Source organism: Sorex araneus, chromosome 3, assembly GCF_027595985.1.
Source record: "Sorex araneus isolate mSorAra2 chromosome 3, mSorAra2.pri, whole genome shotgun sequence".
Lineage (NCBI taxonomy): Eukaryota > Metazoa > Chordata > Mammalia > Eulipotyphla > Soricidae > Sorex > Sorex araneus.
The window spans coordinates 217,157,138-217,181,686 of NC_073304.1; the positions used below are offsets into that span (position 1 = coordinate 217,157,138).

The 24,549-nt window shown below is 59.5% G+C and overlaps 1 protein-coding gene across 1 annotated transcript; it reads left to right on the top strand.

The window, feature by feature from the left end:
- The first annotated feature begins 1,010 nt into the window (after positions 1-1,010).
- ERBB2 (erb-b2 receptor tyrosine kinase 2) lies at positions 1,011-24,412 on the top strand. Its single transcript, XM_055130639.1, has 27 exons — positions 1,011-1,293; positions 7,943-8,094; positions 8,806-8,998; positions 9,599-9,733; positions 10,228-10,296; positions 10,458-10,573; positions 10,702-10,843; positions 11,434-11,553; positions 11,824-11,950; positions 13,571-13,644; positions 13,737-13,827; positions 14,004-14,203; positions 14,570-14,702; positions 14,782-14,872; positions 15,425-15,585; positions 18,921-18,968; positions 19,760-19,898; positions 19,985-20,107; positions 20,346-20,444; positions 20,601-20,786; positions 20,917-21,072; positions 21,156-21,231; positions 21,515-21,661; positions 22,343-22,440; positions 22,630-22,818; positions 22,971-23,226; positions 23,362-24,412. The coding sequence occupies exons 1-27, from the start codon at positions 1,221-1,223 to the stop codon at positions 23,730-23,732; spliced, it is 3,765 nt and encodes a 1,254-aa protein (XP_054986614.1). The 5' UTR covers positions 1,011-1,220; the 3' UTR covers positions 23,733-24,412.
- The last annotated feature ends 137 nt before the right edge of the window (positions 24,413-24,549 follow it).

The window sequence follows — 24,549 nt, forward strand, 5'->3', positions numbered from 1 at the left end:
GGGGGAGGTGGAATGGACCAGCCAGTGAAAAACTGGGAGAGAAGAAACATTAAACCAATGGAGCAGCACCCCTTAAATAAACAAAGTGGTGTTCTTCGGGGGCGTCTGCACTGTAGCCCCCTTAAAGCCACCAGGCTTTTCAAGTTCAAAGATGTAGTTGAGCGCTAGAGTGCAAGTTCCAACCCTGGCACCGTTCCAAACACAAACACACACACACACACACACACACACACACACACACACACACACACACACACACACCCCACACCAAAACCCCCAAACCCCCATCCTTTTCAGACTGGACAAAGCACCTGAAAGATTTGAGAAGGCATGCCAGGGAGTGTTGGAAGCCACAGCGTTTAACACCGCAGAGCCTGTGCCCAGAGTATCAGTTTGACTTGCGGCTGCGGTGGGAAAATCCTGCTTTGACATTAAACCCAATAGGCGCGTGATGGGGTAGGATGCCAAGTCGCCAGGAACGTTGAAAGCTGCATATATATATAAAAGAAACAAGAAAGAAAGAAAGGGAGAAAGAAAGAAAGAAAGAAAGAAAGAAAGAAAGAAAGAAAGAAAGAAAGAAAGAAAGAAAGAAAGAAAGAAAGAAAGAAAGAAAGAAAGAAAGAAAGAAAGAAAGAAAGAAAGAAAGAAAGAAAGAAAGAAAGAAAGAAAGAAAGAAAGAAAGAAAGAAAGAAAGAAAGAAAGAAAGAAAGAAAGAAAGAAAGAAAAGAAAAAAAAAGAAAAGAAAAATGCCTGCGACCTAGAAGAATCGGAAGCCCAAAGCGTGAGCCCCCGACGGCCGGGGCAGGAGGCGCCCCTCGCATCCCGGGCTTTTCGGGGCTCTCCCGGGAAGCGGGCGAGGAGCGGCCGGGGCGCGCGGGGCGGGACGCACCCAGGCCTGCGCGCAGAGGGAGAAAGTGAAGCCGGGACTCACCACTCCCCGCGACTCGCTGGAATGTGGTTGGAGGGGGTGGGGGGGGGCCAGCCGGGAGCGCGCCTGCTCCCAATCACAGGAGGAGGAGGCGGTGGAGGCGGAGGGCTGCCGCGAGGAAGCGCAAGAATGAAGTTGTGGAGCTGAGATTCCCCCCGCCGCGAGCCCCGGAGAGCCGAGCCCCGCGCCCCGGACGCCGCGCGCCCACCCCGCGCCCCCCGCCCTCGCCGAGCCCCGCGCCCTCGCGGCGGGGTCCCGCCCGAGCCATGGGGCCCGAGCCGCAGTGAGCACCATGGAGCTGGCGGCCTGGTGCCGCTGGGGGCTCCTGCTCGCCCTGCTGCCCCCCGGCGCCGCGGGCACCCAAGGTGGGTCGGGGGGAGGGCGGCTGGGGGTGGAGGCGGGGGGCACGGAGCGGCGGCGAGGCCTTGCAGCCCCGAGCCCCCGCCTCTCCCCGCGGGACTGCGGGGGCCGGACCCGCGTCGCGGCACCCAAGTTTCGGGCGATTCCGGCGCTCAGAGCAGCCGGCCCCGGGCGGGGGTGGGGGGCGGAGGAGCCGGGGCGGGCGCGGGGCGTGTGTGTATGGAGTGGGGGGTTGCAGTTGCTGTTGTTCCCCGGGGTTTGGTGGTCCACTCAAGAGGCGCTTTGCGGGGTCCCGTGTCGGCTGCGCCGGGAACTTGTCAAAAAGTTTTTGAAAGTGATCAGAAAGTTTCCTCCGGGAGGGAGTAGGACGTGTGTGTGTGTGTGTGTGTGTGTGTGTGTGTGTGTGTGTTGTGCGTGCGCGTGTGTACTATGTGTACTGTAGCGTAGAGTATGTTTGTATTTTGTATTTGTGAGGGCACCGGTGTGTTTGTGTTGTGCCCCCGCCCCCCCCACACACCGTACGTGCGCGGTGCCAAGTGCGCGCCTTCTGCCGCCTTGAGCCCCCCACCAAGTTTTCTCAAAGCCTCTCCAGCCGGCAGCCTTGTCCCCAGACTGAACTGGACTGGATTCCTCCCGGGGTCCCTTCTGCCCCCCTCGCCCCTCTTTCCTCCGTCTCGCTCCGGCTGCCTGGGTTTAGTTGTTCCAGTTTCAGGCATGATGGGAGGTGGGGGCAGTTTCGGGGCGACCTGTCCAGCGGAGTGGGGCGCCGAGGGTGGCCCTGGCCGTGGGGGGAGGGGAGGCGTTTGTTTTGAAGGAGTTTCTGTCGCACCGGCCAGCGCTGGGCCTGCTGCTTTGTGACTGTCCCGGAGCATGGGCTGCCGCCAAGCAGTGGGTGGATGGCTGAGGGTTCTGGGCTGGGGCAGAAGCGCCAGTTTCTAGATGGGGAGCCCTGTGCTGTTGGTGGGGGCTGGAGCTCAGGGCTGGGGAGTACACAGGGGCTGGGTTGTCTTATTTCTTCTTTCCTGCCTCCGGGAGGCACGGGGTTGGAGACAGGGATGGGGTGACAGTGTGTAGTAAACGGCTGGAAATCCAGCCAGGCCAGGGGCTTCTGCCAGTGGCTGCCGGTGAGAAGCTGAATTTGCCAAGGGGAGCCCCGTGTGAATCCTAGCTAGGACCCCAGGAATCTGGGCGCATGAATCTATTATGAAGGATAGGGGAGCCTCCTCTCCACAGATGGGTGAGATGGGGGGAGGGGTGGGGATGATCTGGACTGGTGGGTGCTCTCCACAGTCTGGGAATCTACGTGTCCCCACCCCTCAGTCTCGAGACCAACCGTGATCCAAGGCCCTGACTGCTCAGGACTGTGTGCATTTATTCAGCATTTATTTATGCAGCATTGTGCATATGCAGGGTTGTGTGTGTGCGGAATTGTGTGTGTGCATGTGGGGTGGTGTGCACACAGGGTTGTGTTGGTGCAGTTGTGCACGTGCAGGGTTATGTGTGTGCGAGGTTGTGGTGGGGGTTATGTGCACGCAGGGCTGTGTCTGTGGGGGCTCTGTATACAGGGTGTTGTGGGTGCAGCTGTGTGTGTGTGCAGGGTTGTGTGTGTGTGTGACTGTGTGCATGCAGGGTTGTGTGTGTGGGCGAGAGGAGTGTACATTCAGGGTTGTATATCTGTGGAGAGCTGTGTGCATGCAGAGTTTTGTAGGGGGCTGTGAGTGTGCAGAGTTTTGTATGTGGGGGTGTTGTGCATGTGCAGGGTTTTGTGTGTCGTATATGGGGCTGTGTGCATGCAGGGTTGTGTATGTGTGTGGGGCTGTGTGCGTGCAGGGTTGTGTATGTGTGTGGGGCTGTGTGCGTGCAGGGTTGTTTGTGTGTGCTTTGTGTGTGTTCCTGGACTCGGTCGCCACCCAGCAGCCTCTGCTGACTTGGGCACTGGGCTGAACTCTGCCCCTGCTCCGAGGAACTCCCTCAAGGTGCAGGGCCAGCTCTGCTAGAACAGGGAGGCGGCCCAGCCTTCCCTCCCAGGGAGGCTCCTCTTTCCCTCCAGCTCGCAGGCAGCTTTCTTCACCCTTGACCTTCAGACAAGAAGGGCGAGGCGAGGCCAGGCTGCTCCTGGTCTCTCCTGGGCCTGGCCTTGAGCAGGTGGAGAGGGGCCCAGCCCGGCATTTGAGGGGTTGCTGACTGCATCTCTCAGGGGGCTCCCCGTGGCCAAGTACAGAGAGATGGGGAGGGGGGTGTGTGCTGTGCAGGAGAAGTGAATGCGGTTTGTAGCTGCCGACTGCCTCTCCTCCCCTCCCCCCTCCCGGCATCAGGTCCCAGGGCCTGAAGATGGTGCAGGAGTTGGGGAGGCGAGGGGGAGGAGGTTGCAAGACCCCTTCTCCAAGGTCAGAGTTTTGGAAAGCGCTGCAAACATCCTTCTTAGCTGGCAGAACTCCTGTTTCAGCTCCCCTCTGCTGCTCCCAAGAGCCTCCTTCCTTCTTTTAGGGAAAGTAACCTCATTTTAATATTCCCCGGGGGAGGGGTGAAAGGAAGGGAAGATGGGATCCAATGCAAAGAAAATGATAGCAGCCTTCCAAAGTCAAAAAAGACAAAGCCCTTGTTCTTTTCTGTGAGTTTGGAACCAGGCGTCTGGGGTGGGGGTGGGAGTGTCACTCCCAGGAGTGCTGGGGGATCGCGTGGCTCCAGCGTGGAGGGTTGCCCCCCCCCCAGCACCAGCCCTTTGTTTTCTGTTCAGTCCTTGCAGAGGTGGGAACCCTGAGTGAAGTGGCTCATCCAGGGCTTCCCAGGGAACCAACAAAGCCCAGCAGTTTGGCCTCCAATGAGGAAGCACCAGGAATTGGTCAAAGTCTCTTTCCATCCGTAGGACAGGCTTGAGTGGCGCCAGGTGGCTGGGTGTGGGAGAGGGGATCCTCTTCCTTCTCGCGGCAGCAGGAAAGCTGGGGAGCTGGAGCCCCTGTGCGGTTCCTCTTCTGGCTGCGAAGTTCTCTTGGTCCCTCACCTCCCTTCCTCTTGGGCTTCCCCAGACTGGCAGGGGACCCACAGGGTGAGGAAGGCTGCTGGCATGGGACCTGGGGGGTGGGGAGTCAACCAGTTAAGGATGAGGAAGCCAGTGTAGGGCTCAAGCATTGGGCTGCCGCTGGGCACTGGAATGATCTGGAAAGAGAGCCCCCTTGCCCCCCCGTCCCTGCCCCATGACCTGTGGGAAACCCTTCCTGGGTGATGCCTCCATCTTTTGCGTGGCCCTCCCTCCCCGACCCAAGATTGCCGAGGGGAGTCATGGGGTGTGTGCTCCCTCAAGGAGTGGGAGAGTGTTTGTAGTTAATGTTTGCATGGCCCAGTTCTGTTTACAAAGCCTGGCCATGTCTGTGGACAGCTTGTCGATTTGTCCGTTCTTTTTAATTCTCTTTTGCTTTCTCTGCTGAGCATAAGGGTTGTTTTCTTCTCTGCTCCTGGGGCCCAGTCAATCTGTAAATATTCATGGAGGGTCTAAGAGTTCCCAGGCACGACTGGCCAGGCTGTAATGAAACTGAGTTGGTCGCTGCCCTCGAGGTCCAGGAAATGACACAAGGTTCCCCAGTGAGTGGCCCGGTCAGGTCTGTGGCATCAGGATGCTGAGTGCAGGGGTCTGAGGTGCTGGTCTAAGGCCAGGGCAGACTGGGCCCTGGCAAGGGGCGGGGAGCTTGGGGATGTGGGTAGTTTCCCTGGAAACCAGAGGAAGGATGGGCTTTCCTGCAGGTTCGAGGAGGGAGCCCAGTTAAGAAAATCCAGAGTTGGCACCAAACTCTGGGCATGAGAGGCCAGTCGACAGGACTTGGTGGATTGTGTGACAAGCCTTTGAACAGAGGGATGGACACTGGGACCTCGATTGCTCCCTTTGAGTTTGGAGACTCCTTGTTTGTTTGGGGACACCCGTAAGCCCCGGCAGTGCTCAGGGCTTCCTTCTGGCTCTGTGTTCAGGAATTACTCCTGGTGGGGCTCAGGGACCATATGTGCTACTGGGGATCGAACCCAGGTCAGTTGCATGCAAGGGAGTGCCTTACTAGCTGTACTGTCTTTCTCGTCTATGAAGGCCCTTGATTGGACTCCACCCACCCACCCATCCATCCATTCATCCATCCATGCATCTGTCCATTCATCTGTTGGTCCATTTGTCTGTCCACCCATCCATCCATCTGCCCATCCTTAAATCTGTTGGCCCACCTGTTCACCCATCCATCTATCCATTTATCTGTCCATTCCTTCATCCACCTACCCACCCATCTGCTCACCCATTCATCTGTCTGTCCATCCATCACCGTGTGGTCTGGTCACTCTGTGTCCTGCCCTTGGGCAGGGCTAGTCCTGCCTCTTTGGCCCCTGGGAGCCAGAGTTTGGGCTCTTGAGGGGCATGTGTTTTTGGGACAAAGAGTCCCTCCATGTCAAAGAGGACCTTTTCATCACCCAGAGCATCAGTGGGGGAGGGGGAGTCTGGGGAGAGAGGTGAAGATGGGCAAGGGGAATAGGAGGGAGTGTGGGGGGCCATAGGGAGGAGAGGGATGTCAGAAGAGTCTTGGCTTCATGATGGGTTGGTGGGAGTGGGGGTGAGCCCAGAAGTTGCTTCTAGCTCCCTGAGAGTAGGTACCAATTTTACCACCTGTTGCAAACACTTAGTCTTAATCAGACTCGAATCAGACAAACAAGGGCACTCCAGGGGTGGGGCTACCACTCTTTCTGGTCCTTCTGCCCGGCCCAGCCACCCTGCCCTGCCCGGAGCCTGTCATGTTTATCAGTGGCATCAGTCGAGTCGGTGTGTTTACGTTCGCAGGGTGCCGGGTGCGTGGGGGGTGGGGAAGCAGCCAGGCCTGGTGTGGGCAATGTGGGATCCGCAGTCCGACAGACTCAGCTTCAGATCCGGCCTCTGGCGCGCGCAGCTTTGTGATCTGAGAGAATCTCTCCCGTCGGGCTAGTCCTTTGCAAAAGAGGGACTCAAATTTCTGTTTCGGAGGGGCTCCACCTGGGCCGGGGTGTGTGTGGGGGTGCACACAGAAGGTGCTCAGTGAATGCCAGCCTCTGCCCCCTGTTCCCATGGTTGTTTTCCTAGTGCCCTGCTGCCACAGCTGGTGCCCTGGGAGGTGGCGGTGGAGGGCAGCAGGGCGTGGAGACGCCCTGCCAGGCGTGGGCCAGGGCCGAGGGGGTCTGGGCTGGAGACAGCTGGGCTTGTAAGCAGCTGAAACCGGGGGAGGTCCTGGCTGCCGGGCGTTATTTTTGGGCCTGGCCTGCCACCCCCAGCTCCTGTTTCTCTTGGGAGTCTGGTGGGGGGAGGGACCCTGGCGTTCTATTTCGGGGCCCTCCCCTTCTGCTTTCTTCCTTCTCTGCCTGAGGGGTGAGAGCAGAGACCACTAAGGTGTCCCTGGGAACTAGCAGCTGGTGGCTACTGGCCCAGACCAGAACCCCAGGCCGGTGCTCCCCGTCTCCCAGAGACATGGGGTGTCTGTCCTCACCCCATCTCCCAGGATTGAGACTCCACGTTGTCGGGCGAGCGGGGGCTCCTCATGTCCCCACACTCATGTTCCCTGGGTCCTCTTCCCATCCCGAGAGGTCAAGTGGCAGCCAACAGGAATTTCAGGCAGCTCAGGCACCCGTGGGCTTGTGGATCTGGGGGTGCCCCCCACCCTCCCGGGCAGGACGTGCCAGGTGATTCATCTTCTCACCAGAGCAGAAAAACGGGTTCGGCTGGGCACTGTAATCTCCCCCCTGCCGACAGGCATGGTGCCAGGTGCAGCTCAGGGCACCCTCCCCCCGGGGGAGCTCACCCCTCGTAGACTCTGGCTTGGGGCTGGGGGGAATGTTGGGTCCCAGGGGTCCCTGCTGGGGGCTGAGTGATCGGATGTGCTCGTTCATCCTGATGCCCGATGGGCGATGGTTGGCCTGGGGCAGGTGCCCAGCACTGACGTAGTGTGCGGGCAGGCACTCCACAGCATGGATTCTGCCAGCTGGTTCTCTGCTGTCTTGCTGGAAGGAGGTGGCAGAGGTGAGGTGCCAGCATCAACACCTCCACATTGGGCATCAGTCTGGTTAAGGGCCTGTCCCAGGGGCCCCGAGCTGACACCTGCTGCCTGGGCAAACCCCAGAAGTCCCTGCAGTGGCCAGGCCCCCCGGTGGGCCCTGTGCTCCAACTCCGACTCCATCAACCCTCCCTCCCTCCCCACTTTCTGGAATTATGGGGGTGGTATCCCTTGCCGGGAGCTGGCACGTGGGTGGTGTTGGAATGGGGTGGGAGTTTGTTTGCTTAGGAGAGAGCCAGGGGCTGCTCGCAGGCTGCATGATTCACTGCGGCCTCTTCGGGGATTTTACCCCCAACCCCCATGAGTTGTGCCTTAGGGACAAAGGGACACTATTTGCCAGCAGGCCTCTGTATGGAGGGGCCTAGGGCCACACTGCTCTGGACGCTGTGTTCAGTCTGTCAGGGCTCCTCCCAGGAGTGCCCTCCACCCGTTTGAGCTCATCAGGGTCACTGTATGGGGGCCCGTGTGTGTGTGTGTGTGTGTGTGTGTGTGTGTGTGTGTGTGTGTGTGTAGGGGGTCTGCCTTCCCGAGGCCCTGACTCTGGGGAGTGAGTATGGAGGTGGCAGCTCCAGGCCGCGCCACTGACCCCATCCTTCCTCCCCGCCAGTGTGCACCGGCACGGACATGAAGCTGCGGCGGCCCGCCAGTCCCGAGACCCACCTGCACATGCTCCGCCACCTCTACCTCGGCTGCCAGGTGGTGCAGGGCAACCTGGAGCTCACCTACCTGCCCGCCAGCGCCAACCTCTCCTTCCTGCAGGTGAGGCCTTGGTGCCTTGGCCCGCAGCTGGGCCGAGCTCGCCGCTCTTAGAAGGGGCTGCTGGAGCCAGGGGGGGAACCCTCTGATGCTTCCCCGAGCAGGAAGTCCTCTTTGAGGTCGAACACTTTTTCTCCGTGACCAACTGTGTAAGTCCCCCTCGGGGGCTGTGGCACAGCTGGGGGGATACAGTTGTTCCTTGGCTACTCTCTTTTTGTTCTCTTGTTGGTTCGATCACGGGCCCCCAAGCCTCATCCTCCAGCCCCAGCCGCTGTCCCTCTCTCACCTGGAGGAGTGGAGAAAGCTACTGGGAGAGGTGGTTCTGGCCCAGTTCCAGGCCCCACTGGTCTCAGTTTCCCTATCTGTGTATTGGGATCAATAGGCTTGCCTTAGCAACAGCGTGAGGGTGGTATCAAACAGATCAAAGGGAACATACGGTGGGGGGGGGAAGGGTTGGAAGCAGGAGGAAGCAGAGACCAGCCCGTTGGGTTGTGCACCTGGTGACCTGGACCTCGGCCCTCGCCCCAGTTACCAAGTGCTCCCCCGACTCTACCTCCGGATCGTTCAAGACTCGGGTGTGGCGCGGTGGGAAGCTGCTGCCTCTCCGTGCTGTCTGTGGGGGAGCAGGAGTGCTGGGGGGCGGGTGGGGGCTGGCGCTCGTGTTCCTGGGCCCAGGGCACCCCTCAGATGCTTCCCGGCCCGCTCCCCTCCCAGGACATCCAGGAGGTGCAAGGCTACGTGCTCATTGCTCGCAGCCGGGTGAGCCGGGTGCCTCTGCAGCGGCTGAGGATCGTGCGCGGCACTCAGCTCTTTGAGGACAAGTATGCCCTGGCGGTGCTGGAAAACGGGGACCTGCAGGACACCGCCGAGGGAGGACTGCGTGAGCTGCAGCTTCGGAACCTCACAGGTGTTCTTCGTGCTCCCTGACCCCAGTCACCTGGCTGGCCCCGGGGGCAGGCTTGGTGTGAATGACGTCCGGAGTTCCCCTCTGGGTGGACGCAGGGAGAGCTAGGATAGGGGACAGCCTGGGATTTTGCTCACTTCTTGACCAAGGGCACTGGTGCAGTGTGCAACCTGTGGAACTGCACCTGGCAGCGGTGAAGTTGACTGTGCTGTGTGTGTCAGGTGCTCTGTATGTATGAGCACCTGTTGGAGAATTGTTGCAGTTTTTCATGTTTACTTGGGGGCCACATGTGGCAATGTGCCAGGGCTACTCCTGCCTCTGAGTTTGGGGACTGAGTGGTACCAGGGATTATTAAACTTGGGCCTCCTGCATGCAGAGTACGCACTCCCACAGTTGAGCTCTCTCCCAGCCCCTCCCGCTAGTCTTGCCGGGGAAGCAGCTACCTTTTTTGTTTTGTTAAGGATGAGAAACTCCTTAGAGGTGAGACATGTGCCAGTCACTCTGGGACTGTCTCTGCTCCTGCTCCCTCTTAGAAGGTGGGAGGAGCCAGAGAGGGAAGGTGAGAGACGGGACTGAGCCCCCTGATTATTATTCGCCCCACAGAGATCCTGAAAGGAGGGGTCCTGATCCAGCGGAACCCCCATCTGTGCCATCAGGACACGATTTTGTGGGAGGACATTTTCCACAAGAAGAATGAGCTAGCGCAGCAGCTGATAGACAGCAACCGATCTCGCACGTGTAAGCCCCGCCCCTCCAGCGACGTAGGCCCCGCCCCGTGCTTGGGCCCCGCCCACTCTGGCATAGAAGCCCTGCCCCTCCGGCAGAACAATAAGCTATGCCCATGCAGGTCTATAAAACCCACCCCAGTATCAAAGCCACGCCCCCACCTACAGTCCTGTGTATCTTATCCCTTTGTCCCTCTGCTCACCCCCCAGGTTCCTGAGCCTCTCCTGTGCCTCTAGGTGCCTCTATTTTTTTTTTTTAATTTTTTCTTTTTGGGTGACACCCGGCAATGCACAGGGGTTACTCCTGGCTCTGCACTCAGGAATTACTCCCGGCGGTGCTCAGGGGATCATATGGGATGCTGGGAATCAAACCCAGGTTGGCCGCGTGCAAGGCAAACGCACTACCCGCTGTACTATCGCTCCAGCCCCGGTGCCTCTATTTTTGTCTGGATCTCTCCCTTACTGTGCATTCTGCCTCCTGATCATTGTCTCTGTTTCTCTCCCCAGGCAAACCCTGTTCTCCCACCTGCAAAACCTCTGGTTGCTGGGGAGAAAGTTCTGAGGATTGTCAGATTCGTGAGTCTCATGGAGCTCTTGGTGGGGGCGGGGGAGGGGGCGGAACTGAGGTTGCCCCCAGGATGTGAGGGTGCCCGGCCTTCTGTGTTGTCCCTGGGGCATGGAGTGTCCCCTAGAGGGTGATGCAGGCGAGGGCTGCCATCCAATCCTCTCCCCAACAGTGACGCGGACGGTCTGCGCCAGTGGCTGTGCCCGCTGCAAAGGCCCGCTGTCCACCGACTGTTGCCACGAGCAGTGTGCGGCCGGCTGCACAGGCCCCAAGCACTCCGACTGCCTGGTATGTGCCACCAGGTGCCATTCTCTGTGGGGGAGGGTGACCCCACCTGGTGCCGCCCTCTCCCCCCCCCCCGCCCCGCACCCCAGGGAAGCGCAGCCCACTGAACTCCAGTGGCCTGTCCCCCCCAGGCCTGCCTCAACTTCAACCACAGCAGCATCTGTGAGCAGCTCTGCCCGACACTGGTCACCTACAACACGGACACCTTCGAGTCCATGCTCAACCCCGAGGGCCGCTATACCTTCGGCGCCAGCTGCGTGACTGCCTGTCCCTGTGAGTGGCCGGGAGAAGGGGCGTGTGCGGCCTTTAGCTGGGAGCTTCTCTGTGTATTATTTGGGGGCACCCAGGACCTGGACTGGCCCGTCTGCCCGCTGCTTTGGGGAGCTGGTCACGGTGGTTCCCCTGGAGCCGCCCAGACTGTCACAGCCGTAGACTGGGTGGCAGACTGGGGGACAGTTGAGAGCTCGGCTCAGGCGGTGGGTGTGAAACCTGCCCGTGCCACTCTCTAGGTGTGGGACTGTCTGGCCTTATTCCATTTCATCATTTGTCAAGTGGGACTCATCAGTGGCCCCAACCTGAAAAGGGGGGTCACAGAGTTGGTTGGTCCACTTATTATATTTTTGGGAACACAGCCAGGAGTGCTCAGGGCTTCTTCCTTGCTCCGTGCTCCAAAATCACTCTTGGCGGGGCTCAGGGGGCCGTGTTGGGGATCAAACGTGTGTTGACCGTGTGCCAGACAAGCACCCTTCCTGCTGTCCTCTTGCTCTGGCCTCTGGTTCCTTTCATTCCTGTGGCACTTTCTGGGCTTGGTGACAAAGGAATGGCAGGCAGGGCCCAGGGAGACGTGCTTCCCATCTTCTCAGACAACTACCTGTCTACGGACGTGGGCTCCTGCACCCTGGTCTGCCCGATGGACAGTCAGGAGGTGACAGCTAGTGACGGAACCCAGCGGTGTGAGAAATGCAGCAAGCCCTGTGCTCCAGGTATCGCCGGCCACCCCCAGCCCTGCTGCCGTCCCTGTCCCCAGCCCTCTGTCCCCCTCTTCCCCCGATGCTCCTGAGACCCCCTTATTTTATCCCAGTATCTCAGACCCCAGCCCTCTGTGGTGCCGCCCCTCTAATCCCCTATTAAAGGGGCCAGGGGAGGGGGCTGTGCACAGGAGTAGGAAATATAAGTTCCTAGAGCGGCTCAGTCCTCACGAGGGGGCTGATGACCCCCTCTCACCACCCGCCCCCCCCCCCCGCGCCCCACAGTGTGCTATGGTCTGGGCATGGAGCACCTGCGGGAGGTGAGGGCTGTCACCAGTGCCAACATCCAGATGTTTGCGGGCTGCAAGAAGATCTTCGGGAGTCTGGCGTTTCTTCGGGAGAGCTTTGAGGGGTAAGGCTAGTCGGGGCGAGGTGGGCTCATGGCCTGTGGCGGCATGAAGGCCATCTATATCCAGTCCTGAGGACCCAGAAGTGGTAGCAGGGGAGGAATGGTGATGGAGGTGACAGGGCAGGAATGCCAAGGGAGCAGGGGGGAGGCTGGGGGTATGCCGGGCTCGGAGGGATTTGTTTTGTGAATGGTTGCTTTCCCATGCGCCTGTTTAATGGAGGAGTTCAGATCCTGATCAAGTCAGGATGAGTTCATGGCGGTTTTCGCTGTCAGAGCCCTAACCTCGAAAGAGCACAGCAAGGTCTGGAGGTGACAAGAGAGAGCAGTGGTGGGCTGTCCTGGCAGTGAGATTCTTATCCACAAAGAGCGGTGGGCCACGGGTACAGCCGGCAACCGAGAGCAGTCCCAGAAACATGTTTAGCAAATGTCTGATTAGCGATATTTTAGGGAAGGTTCCCAAGCAGGCAAATTTATTCTTGAGGCAGAAATCAGAACAGTGGCTGCTTGGGGCAGAGGGACTCAGGGGAAGCTGAGGGAAAAGGTTTTCTGGCGTGAGGGAAAAGTTCTGGGTATTGATTGTAGTGGTGGATTCATGGGCAAACGCATGTGGGACTGGAGTTATAGTACAGCATGGAGGGCCTTAGCCTTGTGCGTGGCTGACCAGGGTTTGATCCCCGGCACCCCATATGGTGCCCTGAGCACCACCAGGAATAATTCCTGAGTTCAGAGCCAGGAGTAACCCCTGAGCATCTCCAGATATGTCCCCCAAAGCCAAAAATAATCATAACACAGAAAATCCAACTCATTAGACTTAGGGGCTAGGGCAATAGTACAGAGGGTAAAGTGTCCTCCTTGTATGTGGCCAACCCAAGTTTGATCCCCAGCTCCCCATGTGGTTCCCTAAGTACCACCAGGAGTAATTTCTGAGTGCAGAGCCAGAAGTAACCCCTGAGCATTGCTGGGTATGGCCCAAACCTGCCCCCCCACCCCCAACAGACACACCAAAAATATAAAAACATTGTCAGACTGTACATTTCAAGTCGGTTAAAAAGAAGCCAATATATATATGTATATATATATATGTATATATGTATATATATATATATAGGGACTGGAGCGATAGCACAGCGGGCAGGGCATTTGCCTTGCACGTGGCCGACCCAGGTTCGATTCCCAGCATCCCATATGGTCCCCCGAGCATCGCCAGGAGTGATTCCTGAGTGCAGAACCAGGAGTCATCCCTGTGCATTGCTGGGTGTGACCCAAAAAGCAAAAAAAAAAAAGTTTTTTTTTTAAATATATAAATGATACACCTATTAAAAATAAACTATACTATCTCTTGGCCTGCTGTTTTCAGTGTTCACTGCTAGAAATGGTTCCACCTTGTACATGCCTTAGGGAAAAGGTCCTTCTGGGTCATGTTCATGGAAGTAGCCATTTCCAGGGGAGAGGATATAAATGTTGTCTTGCTGGACTCCGCCCAAGGGAGGGCCGGCCTTTGAAGGTCAGGAGGGAGGCAGCTGAGGTCAAGTCATCAGGAAGAGGAGATGCGGGGGGCCAGAGAGCCGTCTTGGGGTCCGGCCCCTTTCCTGGCCCCGCTGACTCGACCCTAATGCTCTCCAGGGACTCGGCCTCCGGCACGGCCCCCCTCCAGCCCGAGCAGCTCCACGTCTTCGAGAGTCTGGAGGAGATCACAGGTCAGCACTCTCTGCCCGCCGTGCCCTGCTCTGGAAGGAGGCGCTCAGGCCGCCTCCTGCCCCCACAGACCGGCCTGCCCCCCGCCTTGCAGGTTTCCTGTACATCTCTGCCTGGCCGGACAGCCTGCCTGACCTCGGCGTTTTCCAGAATCTCCGTGTCATCCGAGGACGAATCCTGCATGAGTGAGCTTGGGAGCCGCGGGGACAGGGGCTTTGTGGGTGGGTGGCCGGGGGTAGGAGCTTCGGCCTGGTGGGCACCCCTGCTGCCAGGGACGTGGGTGTTTGCCATGTGCGGGGGATGGGCAGGAGTTCCAGGGTGCTGCTCCTCCCGCAGCTGGGTCCTCCTTCCTGCCCCGCAGCGGCGCCTACTCCCTCACCGTGCAAGGCCTGGGCATCCGCTGGCTGGGGCTGCGCTCGCTGCGGGAGCTGGGCAGCGGGATGGCCCTTGTCCACCGCAACCCCCACCTCTGCTTCATCCACACGGTGCCCTGGGAACAGCTCTTCCGGAACCCCCACCAGACTCTGCTCCGCAGTGCCAACCGGCCTGTGGATGAGTGTGGTAAGATGGGGAGCCCAGTACTGCGCCCAACACACCACCCAGGGCACCCCTGGGGCCGCCTGCACCCAACCACACCACCCCGGGCACCCTGTGGCCACCAGCAGCCACTGTCTGGCAGGCCTGCGCCTTCCCTGACACAGCTCTGCTGGGCTGGCCTGGGCACGGCTCTGGTTGGTCATGTGGCCTACTGGGCATCCTTCCCTTCCCTCCTCCCGGGATCGAGGGATTCTTCCCTGCCTTGCCCGCAGCCTGTCCCTTCCCCGGCACCTGAAGCCTCACAGCCACCCCCAGGACCCCCTGCCTCCCCCTTCCCCTTGCCCCTGGAGCCTCAGCTAAGCGCACCTTTCACCCTTCCCCTCACTGCAGAGGGCGAGGGCCTGGGCTGCTACCCTCTGTGTGCCCAGGGGCACTGCTGGGGCCCGGGGCCCACCCAGTGTGTCAACTGCAGCCAGTTCCTCCGGGGTCAGGAGTGCGTGGAGGAGTGCCGAGTCCTGCAGGGGTATGCGGGGCGGGGGGGCGAGCGGGCGGAGGGGGCTCAGGACGCCAGCAGATCTGCTGACCTGCCTCTCCCCTCTCAGGTCCCCCCCGGAGTACGTGAAGGACAGGCGCTGCCTGCCGTGCCACGCTGAGTGCCAGCCGCAGAACGGCTCCATCACCTGCTTTGGCTCAGTGAGGAGCTGGGGCGTGGGGCAGGAGGGTGGGGGCAGGGGAAGGAGACTCAGGGGGTCTCCAATCGTCAATGCTCTGAGCTCTGAGCCCGGGGGCAGAGGGTGGCAGGAAAGGGGTGCTGGGGGTTGGATGTGGTAGAGAGGGGCAGACGGCCCCAGTCCCTTTCCGCTAGGCTGGGCGCCCTGGAAGCCTGTGTCCTTGGCTGGGGCAGGGTCATTAGTCTTGAGTACCTGGGCCTGGGACTCTGGATTCACTCATTCGTAAAGGAATATGGCTCTAACCGCCACGCACCCTTGAAACGGGATCAGCTCGGGCCTGACAGGCCCCCCGATGGATGGCTGACTGCAGTGTCCCCAACTATGCTCTGATTTCTGCAGTTTCCCATTTGCCAGTGGAAGCTCTAGCTTGGGAGGGGCCCCTGGAGGGTGACAGGATCAGGGGGCACAGCAGGTCCTGGACTATCCCTGGCATTGGGTGAGGGCCCCTGAGGGTCTGAGCCCACTCCCCTGGGGGTGTCATGCCATTCCCCCCAAACCCTTCCTCCCCGCCCAGGAGGCAGATGAGTGCGTGGCCTGTGCCCACTACAAGGACCCTCCCTTCTGCGTGGCCCGCTGCCCCAGCGGCGTGAAACCTGACCTCTCCTTCATGCCCATATGGAAGTTTCCCGATGAGGAGCGCATGTGCCAGCCATGCCCCATCAACTGCACCCACTCGTGAGTCAGGGGGTTTTCCTGTGCAGGGCGGGGCGGGGGGGCTTCCTGATCAGGAGCGTCTCTCAGCTCTTGCTGTAAAAGGGTCACCTGTCTTTGCTTCACCAAGACCCCTCATTTCATATAATACACACACACACACACACAAATATATTTAATTTTAACTTAATCATAAAAGTCACATGTTTGGGGCTGGAGTGTTATACAGTGGTTAGGGTGTTGGCCTTGTAGCTGGCCAGCCAAGTTTGAGAGTTTGATCCCCAGCACCACATATGATTCCTCAGCCCTAAGTGATCCCCGATAAGCCAGGAGTGATCCCTGAGCCCAAAGCCAGGAATAAGCTCCACTCTGGGTGTGGCTCCAAAACAAACAGTAACAACAACAAGTTTTTTCAGGGTGAGCCACACCCGGCAGTACTTGGGTGCTTCTGGGGACCCGACCCGGGGCCTCCATGTACAAAACCACTCGGGCCCAGTGAGCCGTTGCTGGCCCCGCTCCCCATTTCTCTCATTGTCCATATATGTGAAACCTAGAGTATATTTTTACTTACATAAAATGGAAACAGTGTGAAGCAGATTTGTCCTTTTCTTGCACACCTCAGCCACCCCAGCCCTTCTCTGCCCGGGGGGGGGGGGGGGGCGGGGGGAGAGGCAGCAGCTTCGGCTGGGGAATGTTCCAGTCTCCTCTCTGCACTCCCCCATAAACACACACCTGCACATTTGCATCCCGTGGACTCTGAGAGCAGCTGCTTTTGTAGGTCACATGGACAAGAAACAGCAATTTCGAGTTCAACTTGTTAGCCTTCCTGTCTTTATTTATTTGTTTGTTTTGCCATTCCCCCTTTTGGAACCACACCCAGTGGTGTTCAGGGATCACCCCTGGCAGGCCTGGGAAACCATCTGGGGGTTGCCAGGAATGGATCCGGCTTGGATGTGTGCAAGGCAAGCGCCTCCCTGCTGTGCTGTTTTTCTTGCCACCCTCAGTTCTGTGGTTTCATGTTAACGGAATCATCCTTTGGGTGTTGCTGTGTTGCTTCGCTTCCTCCACACTCCAGACACCCTGATCTGTGGCAGTTCAGATGTCCTATTTGATTTCTTTTAGCGGGAGGAGGGGTATCACACCCGGTGGTGCTCAGGGATCTTATGCGGGCTGGGGATTGAACTGGGATTGGCCGCATGCAAGGAAGTGCCATCACCCCTGTTCCATCACTCTGGTCTGGGTTTGTTTTTCCGTGCTGACAGTGGAACCTTCCTGCAGCCTTGAACATGTGGAGCGTGTGCTGTACCGCCAAGCACAATTCAGGCTTTAACCAGGCTCACTGCCAGCCATCCTGGGCCGGGAGTGTGGGCCTGATGAATAGTTCAGCCCTGGGACCAGTGGCACTGGGGACAAGTACAATATTTATTTTCATTTTGGGGCCACACCCAGCTGTGTGGTCTGGTGACTCTCCCAGATCAGTGCTCAGGGAGTATGTGATGATGGAACTCAGGTTTCCTAGATGTATGTGAGGAGTATGGACCACTGAGCGACCTCCCACCCTGGAAAGAAATTTTTTTAAATGATTTTTTTTTTTGTGCCACATCCATGGTGCTTGGGGCTTAGTCCTGGCAGAGCTGGAGGGCCTACCTGGGGTGCCAGGGATGGAATCCAGGTCAATCCCTATCTGCTGTACTCCAGCCCCCAGAGAGGATTTTAAACTGTGCATCAGTCTGAGGTGTAGATTGCACATTTGTCCTTTTATTTGATTGCGCATGAGCTCTGGGCCTTACCTCCTAGGCTGCAGGGCTTGGCACTTTTAGGATCTATTCCAGTGGGTGGAACTGCTGTGTCATAACTTTTTTGTGAGAGTTTTGGCCACACCTTGGCAGTGCTCAGGGGACCATATGAGGTTCTAGAGATCTAACCAGGGTCAGCCACGTACAAGACAAACATCTTTAAAAAAAATTCGGGGGGCACTGGAGCAATAGCACAGCAGGTAGGGCATTTGCCTTGCACACGGCCGACCCGGGTTCAATTCCCAGCATCCCATATGGTCCCCCGAGCACCGCCAGGAGTAATTCCTGAGTGCATGAGCCAGGAGTAACCCCTGAGCATCGCCGGGTGTGACCCAAAAAGCCAAAAAAAATTGGGGGGCGCTGGAGCAATAACACGCGGGTAGAGTGTTTGCCTTGCATGCGGCCAACCCGGGTTCGAATCCCAGCATCCCATATTGTCCCCTGAGCACCACCAGGGGTAATTCCTGAGTGCAGAGCCAGGAGTAACCCCTGTGCATCGCCGGGTGTGACCCAAAAAGCAAAAAAAAGAAAAAAATTTTTTTTAAAAATTTAGTTAAATAAACTAACTAAACTAACTATAAACTAACTAAACTAACTTTTTTTTTAGTTAAAAAATGTTTTTTTAATTTAGTCATTGTAAATTCCAAAGTTCTTCAACACTGGGCGTTAGGCATAGTGTTCCAACACCAATCCTTTCACCAGTGCTCCAGCCTCTGGGGTGCACTGTTGAATTCATAGCTGTTGCCACATTGTCCCCTGCAGAGGTTGCAGCAACCAATGCCCTGGAACTCCTTTACAAAGTGTCCAAGCTCTGGGGACTTCCTTGGCGCTCCCTCAGTGCACTGGTCTTCCCTCACTAGTCCACAGACCGGTGCCAGTCCCTGGGTGTAGAAAGGTTGAAAAACCCTGGTCCACCGCTATGGTTATAACCGCTGGCCCGTGGATCAGCCTACGGGACAGGTGCCAGTCGGTGAGTGTCAGAAGGTCGAAGAAGACTGCTTTAGCTCCTTCCCCCTCCCCTCTACTAAGAGATCCAGGCGGCAGGAATTCCCTTGTGTGCTGGTTTCAAGAGCTCTGGTGAGGACTGGAGCGATGGTACCGCGGGTAGGGCACTCGCCTTGCATGCAGATGACCCTGGTTTGATGCCTAGAATTCATATGCCGCCCCCTCCCCAGCCCTGCCAAGAGTGATCCCCAGGCACAGAGCCAAAAGTGAGCCCTGAGGGGGGCTGGGTGTGATCCCAAAGTCAGAGAGAGAGAGAGAAAGAGAGAGAGAGAGAGAGAGAGAGAGAGAGAGAGAGAGAGAGCGAGGGAGAGTGAAAGAGTGAGAGCAAGAGTGAGAGTGAGAGAGCGAGAGAACAAGAGAGAGAGAGCGAGAGCAGGGGGGAGAGAGAGAGAGAGGGAGAGAGAGAGAGGAGAGAGGAGAGGTTCTGGTGACCTTGAGCCCAGTTTTTGCTTTCATCCCATGTGGAGATTAACCCAACCACACCCATCCCTGGGGGTGCTGCCCTGGAAGGAGCTCAGGAAGGTGCCCGCCTCGTTGATGAGGCTTTTTCTCTTGCAGCTGTGTGGACCTGGATGACAAGGGCTGCCCCGCTGAGCCGAGAGCCAGGTCAGCCTGGGCCCCGCCTCGCCCCTCTGATCTCTTCCCAGCCCCACTCTGGATCCTTCTTTCGTTTCCCTCCCACAAGTGCTCAGAGGATCTGCTCGGGATACACGGGAGTCGGGGACAGGAAGGCGTGCAAAGACCCCGTGTACCTCCTCGCTCTCAAGTAGCTAGATGTCTTGGAAGGGTTCCAGGCTGAGACCCCTACCTGGGATGCGAGGTGGCAGGTGGGGGTGCAGTGGCACTGCATTCTTCACCGGGACAGTGGGGGGCAGCCAGGAGGAAGGAACCGTAGAGTCGGGCAAACAGGCCAAGACAGGTCAGACTTGATTTCTGGGGAACTCTGGGAAGTGGCAGAGACTGGAGTGTGCCCTGAGCCGTCCTGTGTCTGTGAGGTCAGGACCAACCAGGGCCAGGCCTGTGGACAGCAGGATGAGCTGTGCCCCTCCAAAGCGGTACCAGGGAGCCGTGGGGGTCTGGGCAGATGGTCCAGCAGGTGCCACTTGCAAGACGGGGAGGTGTGCGAAATCGAGATTTAAGTGAAACATTTGCCAGAATATCGGAGTCCCAGGGATCAGACCTTGGGCCTCATCCTGCACACTAGACAAGGGGGCCCCTGGCCTCGGGCAGGCCGCAGGGAGCCGGGGAGGCTTCAGAGCTGGAAAGAGGGATCAGAAACTGTGGGTCCCCCTGCCAACGTCCCTGGGCAAAGACCAGTGCCCCGCAGGCCCCTGGACCCAGGAGGCCTCGCCCTCCCTCCTGCCGGGCCCTGCCTCCAATGCCTGTCCCCACCGCAGCCCCGTGACGTCCATCATCGCCACCGTGGTGGGCATCCTGCTCTTTCTGCTCGTGTGTCTGGTCTCGGGCATCTTCATCAAGCGCCGGCGGCAGAAGATCCGCAAGTACACCATGCGCAGGCTGCTGCAGGAGACCGAGGTGAGGTGGGACCACCCACCCCCACTCCAGCCCCCGCGCGAGGCGAGGCGCAGCCCCTGGGCCCTGACCCGCCGTCCTCCCCGCAGCTGGTGGAGCCGCTGACGCCCAGCGGGGCGGTGCCCAACCAGGCTCAGATGCGGATCCTGAAAGAAACGGAGCTGAGGAAGGTGAAGGTGCTGGGATCCGGAGCCTTCGGCACCGTCTACAAGGTCAGGGGAGGGGCCGCAGCCTGGGGGGGCGGGGCCTGCTGCGGGTGGGCGCGGGCTGGAAACGAACAGAGGGAGGGATGGGGCGTGAGGAGAGGCTTCCCCGCAGGGCTGTTGCTCACGGCGGGGGCGGGCCGAGGGCGGGAAGGGGAGGAGGCGCGGGAGACGGGGTGCCTGCGTGTGGCCGGCCCCTCTGCCTGCCTGCCCACGCCCTCCTCCTCCTCCTCCTCCTCCTGCCCAGGGAATCTGGATTCCCGACGGAGAAAATGTGAAAATCCCAGTGGCCATCAAAGTACTGCGGGAGAACACGTCTCCCAAAGCCAACAAAGAAATCCTGGACGTGAGTCCCCCAGCCTCTGCCGCTAGAATGCACAGGAGGGACCCTCCCCGACACCCTCCCCCCCCCAACCCTCCCCCTTCTTAAACTCCACAACCCCGGCCACGGGTCTAGGGGTAGGAATTGGGGCTGTCTCTCAATGGGTCCCCTCGCCCCCAGGAGGCGTATGTGATGGCCGGTGTGGGCTCTCCGTATGTGTCCCGCCTGCTGGGCATCTGCCTGACGTCCACGGTGCAGCTGGTCACACAGCTCATGCCCTACGGCTGCCTCCTAGACCACGTGCGGGAACACCGCGGGCGCCTGGGCTCCCAGGACCTGCTCAATTGGTGTGTGCAGATCGCCAAGGTACGCGCTGCGGACATCCTTGGGGCCAACCCCGGGTCCTGGCGGGGCTGGACTGGACGGAGGTTTCCCGGGAGCGTGTGGCCCCCGAGTGGTGCCCAGGGGGGGCTCCACACTGATGCTCTCGTCACAGGGGATGAGTTACCTGGAGGAAGTGCGGCTCGTGCATAGGGACCTGGCTGCCCGCAACGTGCTGGTCAAGAGCCCCAACCACGTCAAGATCACGGACTTTGGGCTGGCTCGGCTGCTGGACATCGATGAGACAGAGTACCACGCGGATGGGGGCAAGGTGAGAGCAGGGGCCACTCCCTGGTGAGTCCCAGCGGCCACTCCCGGCCACACCTGGTCTGAGCACCTGCTCCATCCCCGCAGGTACCCATCAAGTGGATGGCCCTCGAGTCCATTCTCCGCCGGCGCTTCACCCACCAGAGTGATGTGTGGAGCTATGGTGCGTGGGGGACCTGGAGGGGCTGGGGGGCCAGCCTGAGGCTGGGGCCCAAGGGAGAGCCGGAGTTGGGGGATGAAGCCACACCATGATGTGTGGGGAGGAAAGGATGGATGGAGCTCCTGCTTCCTCCTCCTGCTGGGCTTCCTGCATCTGGGCCCGGGGAAAGGCTGGGTAAGGGGCACTCCTGGCAGTGCCTCCCTGCCTTTCCTTAGTCCGTGGTGCCAGGCTCCTGGGGTTCAGACCCCGCACCCGCACACATACTTTACCACGCTCTCTGCTCCAGGTGTGACTGTGTGGGAGTTGATGACCTTCGGGGCCAAGCCTTACGATGGGATCCCGGCCCGGGAGATTCCAGACCTGCTGGAGAAGGGGGAACGGCTGCCCCAGCCCCCCATCTGCACCATTGATGTCTACATGATCATGGTCAAATGTGCGTGTGGCTGAGCCGCTCGAAGGGCTGCGCGCGGGTTCCACGGGGCCAGGGGCCGCAGAGGAGAGAACGGGGGTCCCTGATGTAGTGAACCGATTCTGCAAAGACCGGTTTCCCCTGCACGGCCCCAGTTCAGAGCCTCTGGGTGCCAGTGGGTGAGAGGCTGTGCAGTGAGACGCGGGCAGTGGAGCAGCACACAGGTTCTGCTCAGACCCGGCTCTGGCGCCTCCTCCACCACGCAGCACTCCGGACTCACGCAGACAGAGTGATCTAGACTCACTTTTCTTGTTTTGGGGACATACCGGGCAGCGCTCAGGGCTTACTCCTGGCTCTGTGCTCAGGCATCACACCTGGTGGGGCTTGGAGGACCTTTTGGGGTGCTGAACTGAACCTGGGTTGGCCGCATGCAAGGCAAGCACGGTGACTGCTGTACTATGGCTCCAGCCCCTTGAAACCAATTTTTAAGATGTTCCACAATCCCTGCACTCGGCTGCATGGCCCCATATGGGGTTGTGATCCACAGTTTAGAGAAGCTAGGGGCCAGTGGCTAGGGGCTAGCTTTCAATGGCTGGTCATCCCCTTGTGGAAGGTTGGAATCCCCCAGTCTCGATGGGGCTGGAGAGGGTGGACAGCCCATCGGGCTGCAGCCAGAACCGAGTTGTTGCGCTCCCTTTGCCACAGGCTGGATGATAGACTCGGAATGCCGGCCACGGTTCCGGGAGTTGGTGGCCGAATTCTCACGCATGGCCAGGGACCCCCAGCGCTTTGTGGTCATCCAGGTACTGGGCCTTTCCACCCCTCCTCACCTATCCAGAGGCTGGAAAAAGGAGCGGAACCCTGAGCCTCCATACCCTGCCTTCTTGGGTGGTCATTCCTCCAGCCAGACACCCCCAGTCTCCCCAGGGGGCTGAGACCCAGGTGGGGCCCCCTCCCCCGCTACCCTGCTTTTTCCCTCCCTTGCTCCCCAGAATGAAGACCTGGGCCCCGCCAGCCCCTTGGACAGCACCTTCTACCGCTCCCTGCTGGAAGATGATGACATGGGGGACCTGGTGGACGCTGAGGAGTACCTGGTACCCCAGCAGGGCTTCTTCTGCCCCGACCCTGCCCCGGGCATGGGGGGCACTGCTCACCGCCGGCACCGCAGCTCCTCCACCAGGGTGAGTGCGTGGTGGGGTGGCCGGTTGGGGTCCTACTGCCTCCCTGATGTCCCCTTCCCACTGTTAACTCGTTCTCTCCCCGGTGGTGTCCTGCTGATGGCCTGCGGCCCTGGTCCCCGCCACCATCCTGACCTCCTGTCTTCTGTCTTTAGAGCGGCGGTGGTGGCGAGCTGACGTTGGGGCTGGAGCCCGCGGAGGAGGAGCCCCCCAGGTCTCCCCTGGCCCCCTCAGAAGGGGCCGGCTCCGATGTGTTCGATGGTGACTTGGGAATGGGGGCAGCCAAGGGGCAGCAGAGCCTCCCTACACACGACCTCAGCCCTCTACAGCGGTACAGCGAGGACCCTACGGCACCCCTGCCCCCCGAGACCGATGGCTACGTTGCCCCCCTCACTTGCAGCCCCCAGCCGGGTATGGAAGGCAGGCTTGGGCCGAGAGGGGCAGCGGTGGGGGGACGGGGAGCGGCCAGGGCCCGCTCGGGGGGCACTGTTTGTGCAGGCACCCTGGGATCCCCAACCCTCACAAGCCCCCCTTCTCGCCTTTCAGAATACGTGAACCAGCTGGAGGTCTGGGCGCAGCCCCCCTCGCCCTTAGCTGCACCCCTGTCTCCTGCTCGACCTGCTGGGGCCACTCTGGAAAGGCCCAGGACTCTGTCCCCCAAGACACTCTCCCCTGGGAAGAATGGGGTTGTCAAAGACGTTTTTGCCTTCGGGGGTGCTGTGGAGAATCCCGAGTACTTGGCACCTCGGGGTGGGGTTGCCCCTCAGCCTCACCCTCCTCCCGGCTTTAGCCCGGCCTTCGACAACCTCTATTACTGGGACCAGGACCCATCAGAGCGGGGCTCCCCACCGGCCACCTTTGAGGGGACCCCTACAGCTGAGAACCCCGAGTACCTGGGTCTGGATGTGACTGTGTGATTCCAAGGCCGAGACCTGAGGCCCTGCTGTCCCCGGAGGAGCCGATGTCCGGCGGCTCCGAGACGAGACGGAGAAGGCCCTTGGGGCCCCCCAGGGGAACTTGCCCGCCCACTCCAATTCCCAGGTCGCTGAGAGGGGCATGGCTTGGCCGGCAGAGGCGGCAACACCGGTGGACCTTGATGGGCACTGGAGTCCTGCCCAGCGCACCGGCGGCAGCTACACCGCGCTCACTTTGGGCGCCTGCGGACTTAGGGAAGCTGGACAAGGAGGGGGAGAAGGTCCAAGGGAATCTGGGAACAAGTTCGACCCATTCAGAGACTGTCCCCGAGAGCCAGCTCTGCGCCCTGCCCTCGGGCACCCTGTTCTGTTTTTACTTCTCTGTTGTTTTTTAAAAATGGAAACTTGGGGAGAGTGGATATTGTGGAGGGGGCTGTTCCTGGGGTTGGGAAGAGGGCGATCCCTTCTTGAGACCCACTTTCTCCATTTGCAAATATATTTTGGAAAAGAACTGGGAACCAGCCGGAGTGTGGGGACGGCCTGGTGCCATCTCAGGCAGCTCACCTTCTCCCGGAGGGAGTGGCTGGGAATCTTCGGGAAGTGTGAAGGAGTTTCTTCCGGGAGGGAGGCTGGCAGATTGGGGGAGGAGCTGAGATTCTGAGCTTTGGACATATCTTTATTGCTTAGGGAAAGCAAATCCCTTCCTTGGTGGGGGGAGGAGAGGTGGGAGGTGGGATTGGTGGGGGTCCTTTGCCTTGCCTTGGTGGAAGACAGATGCTGGCACTAGAAGTGACTATTGAGAAGCCTGCCTGGGGCCTGG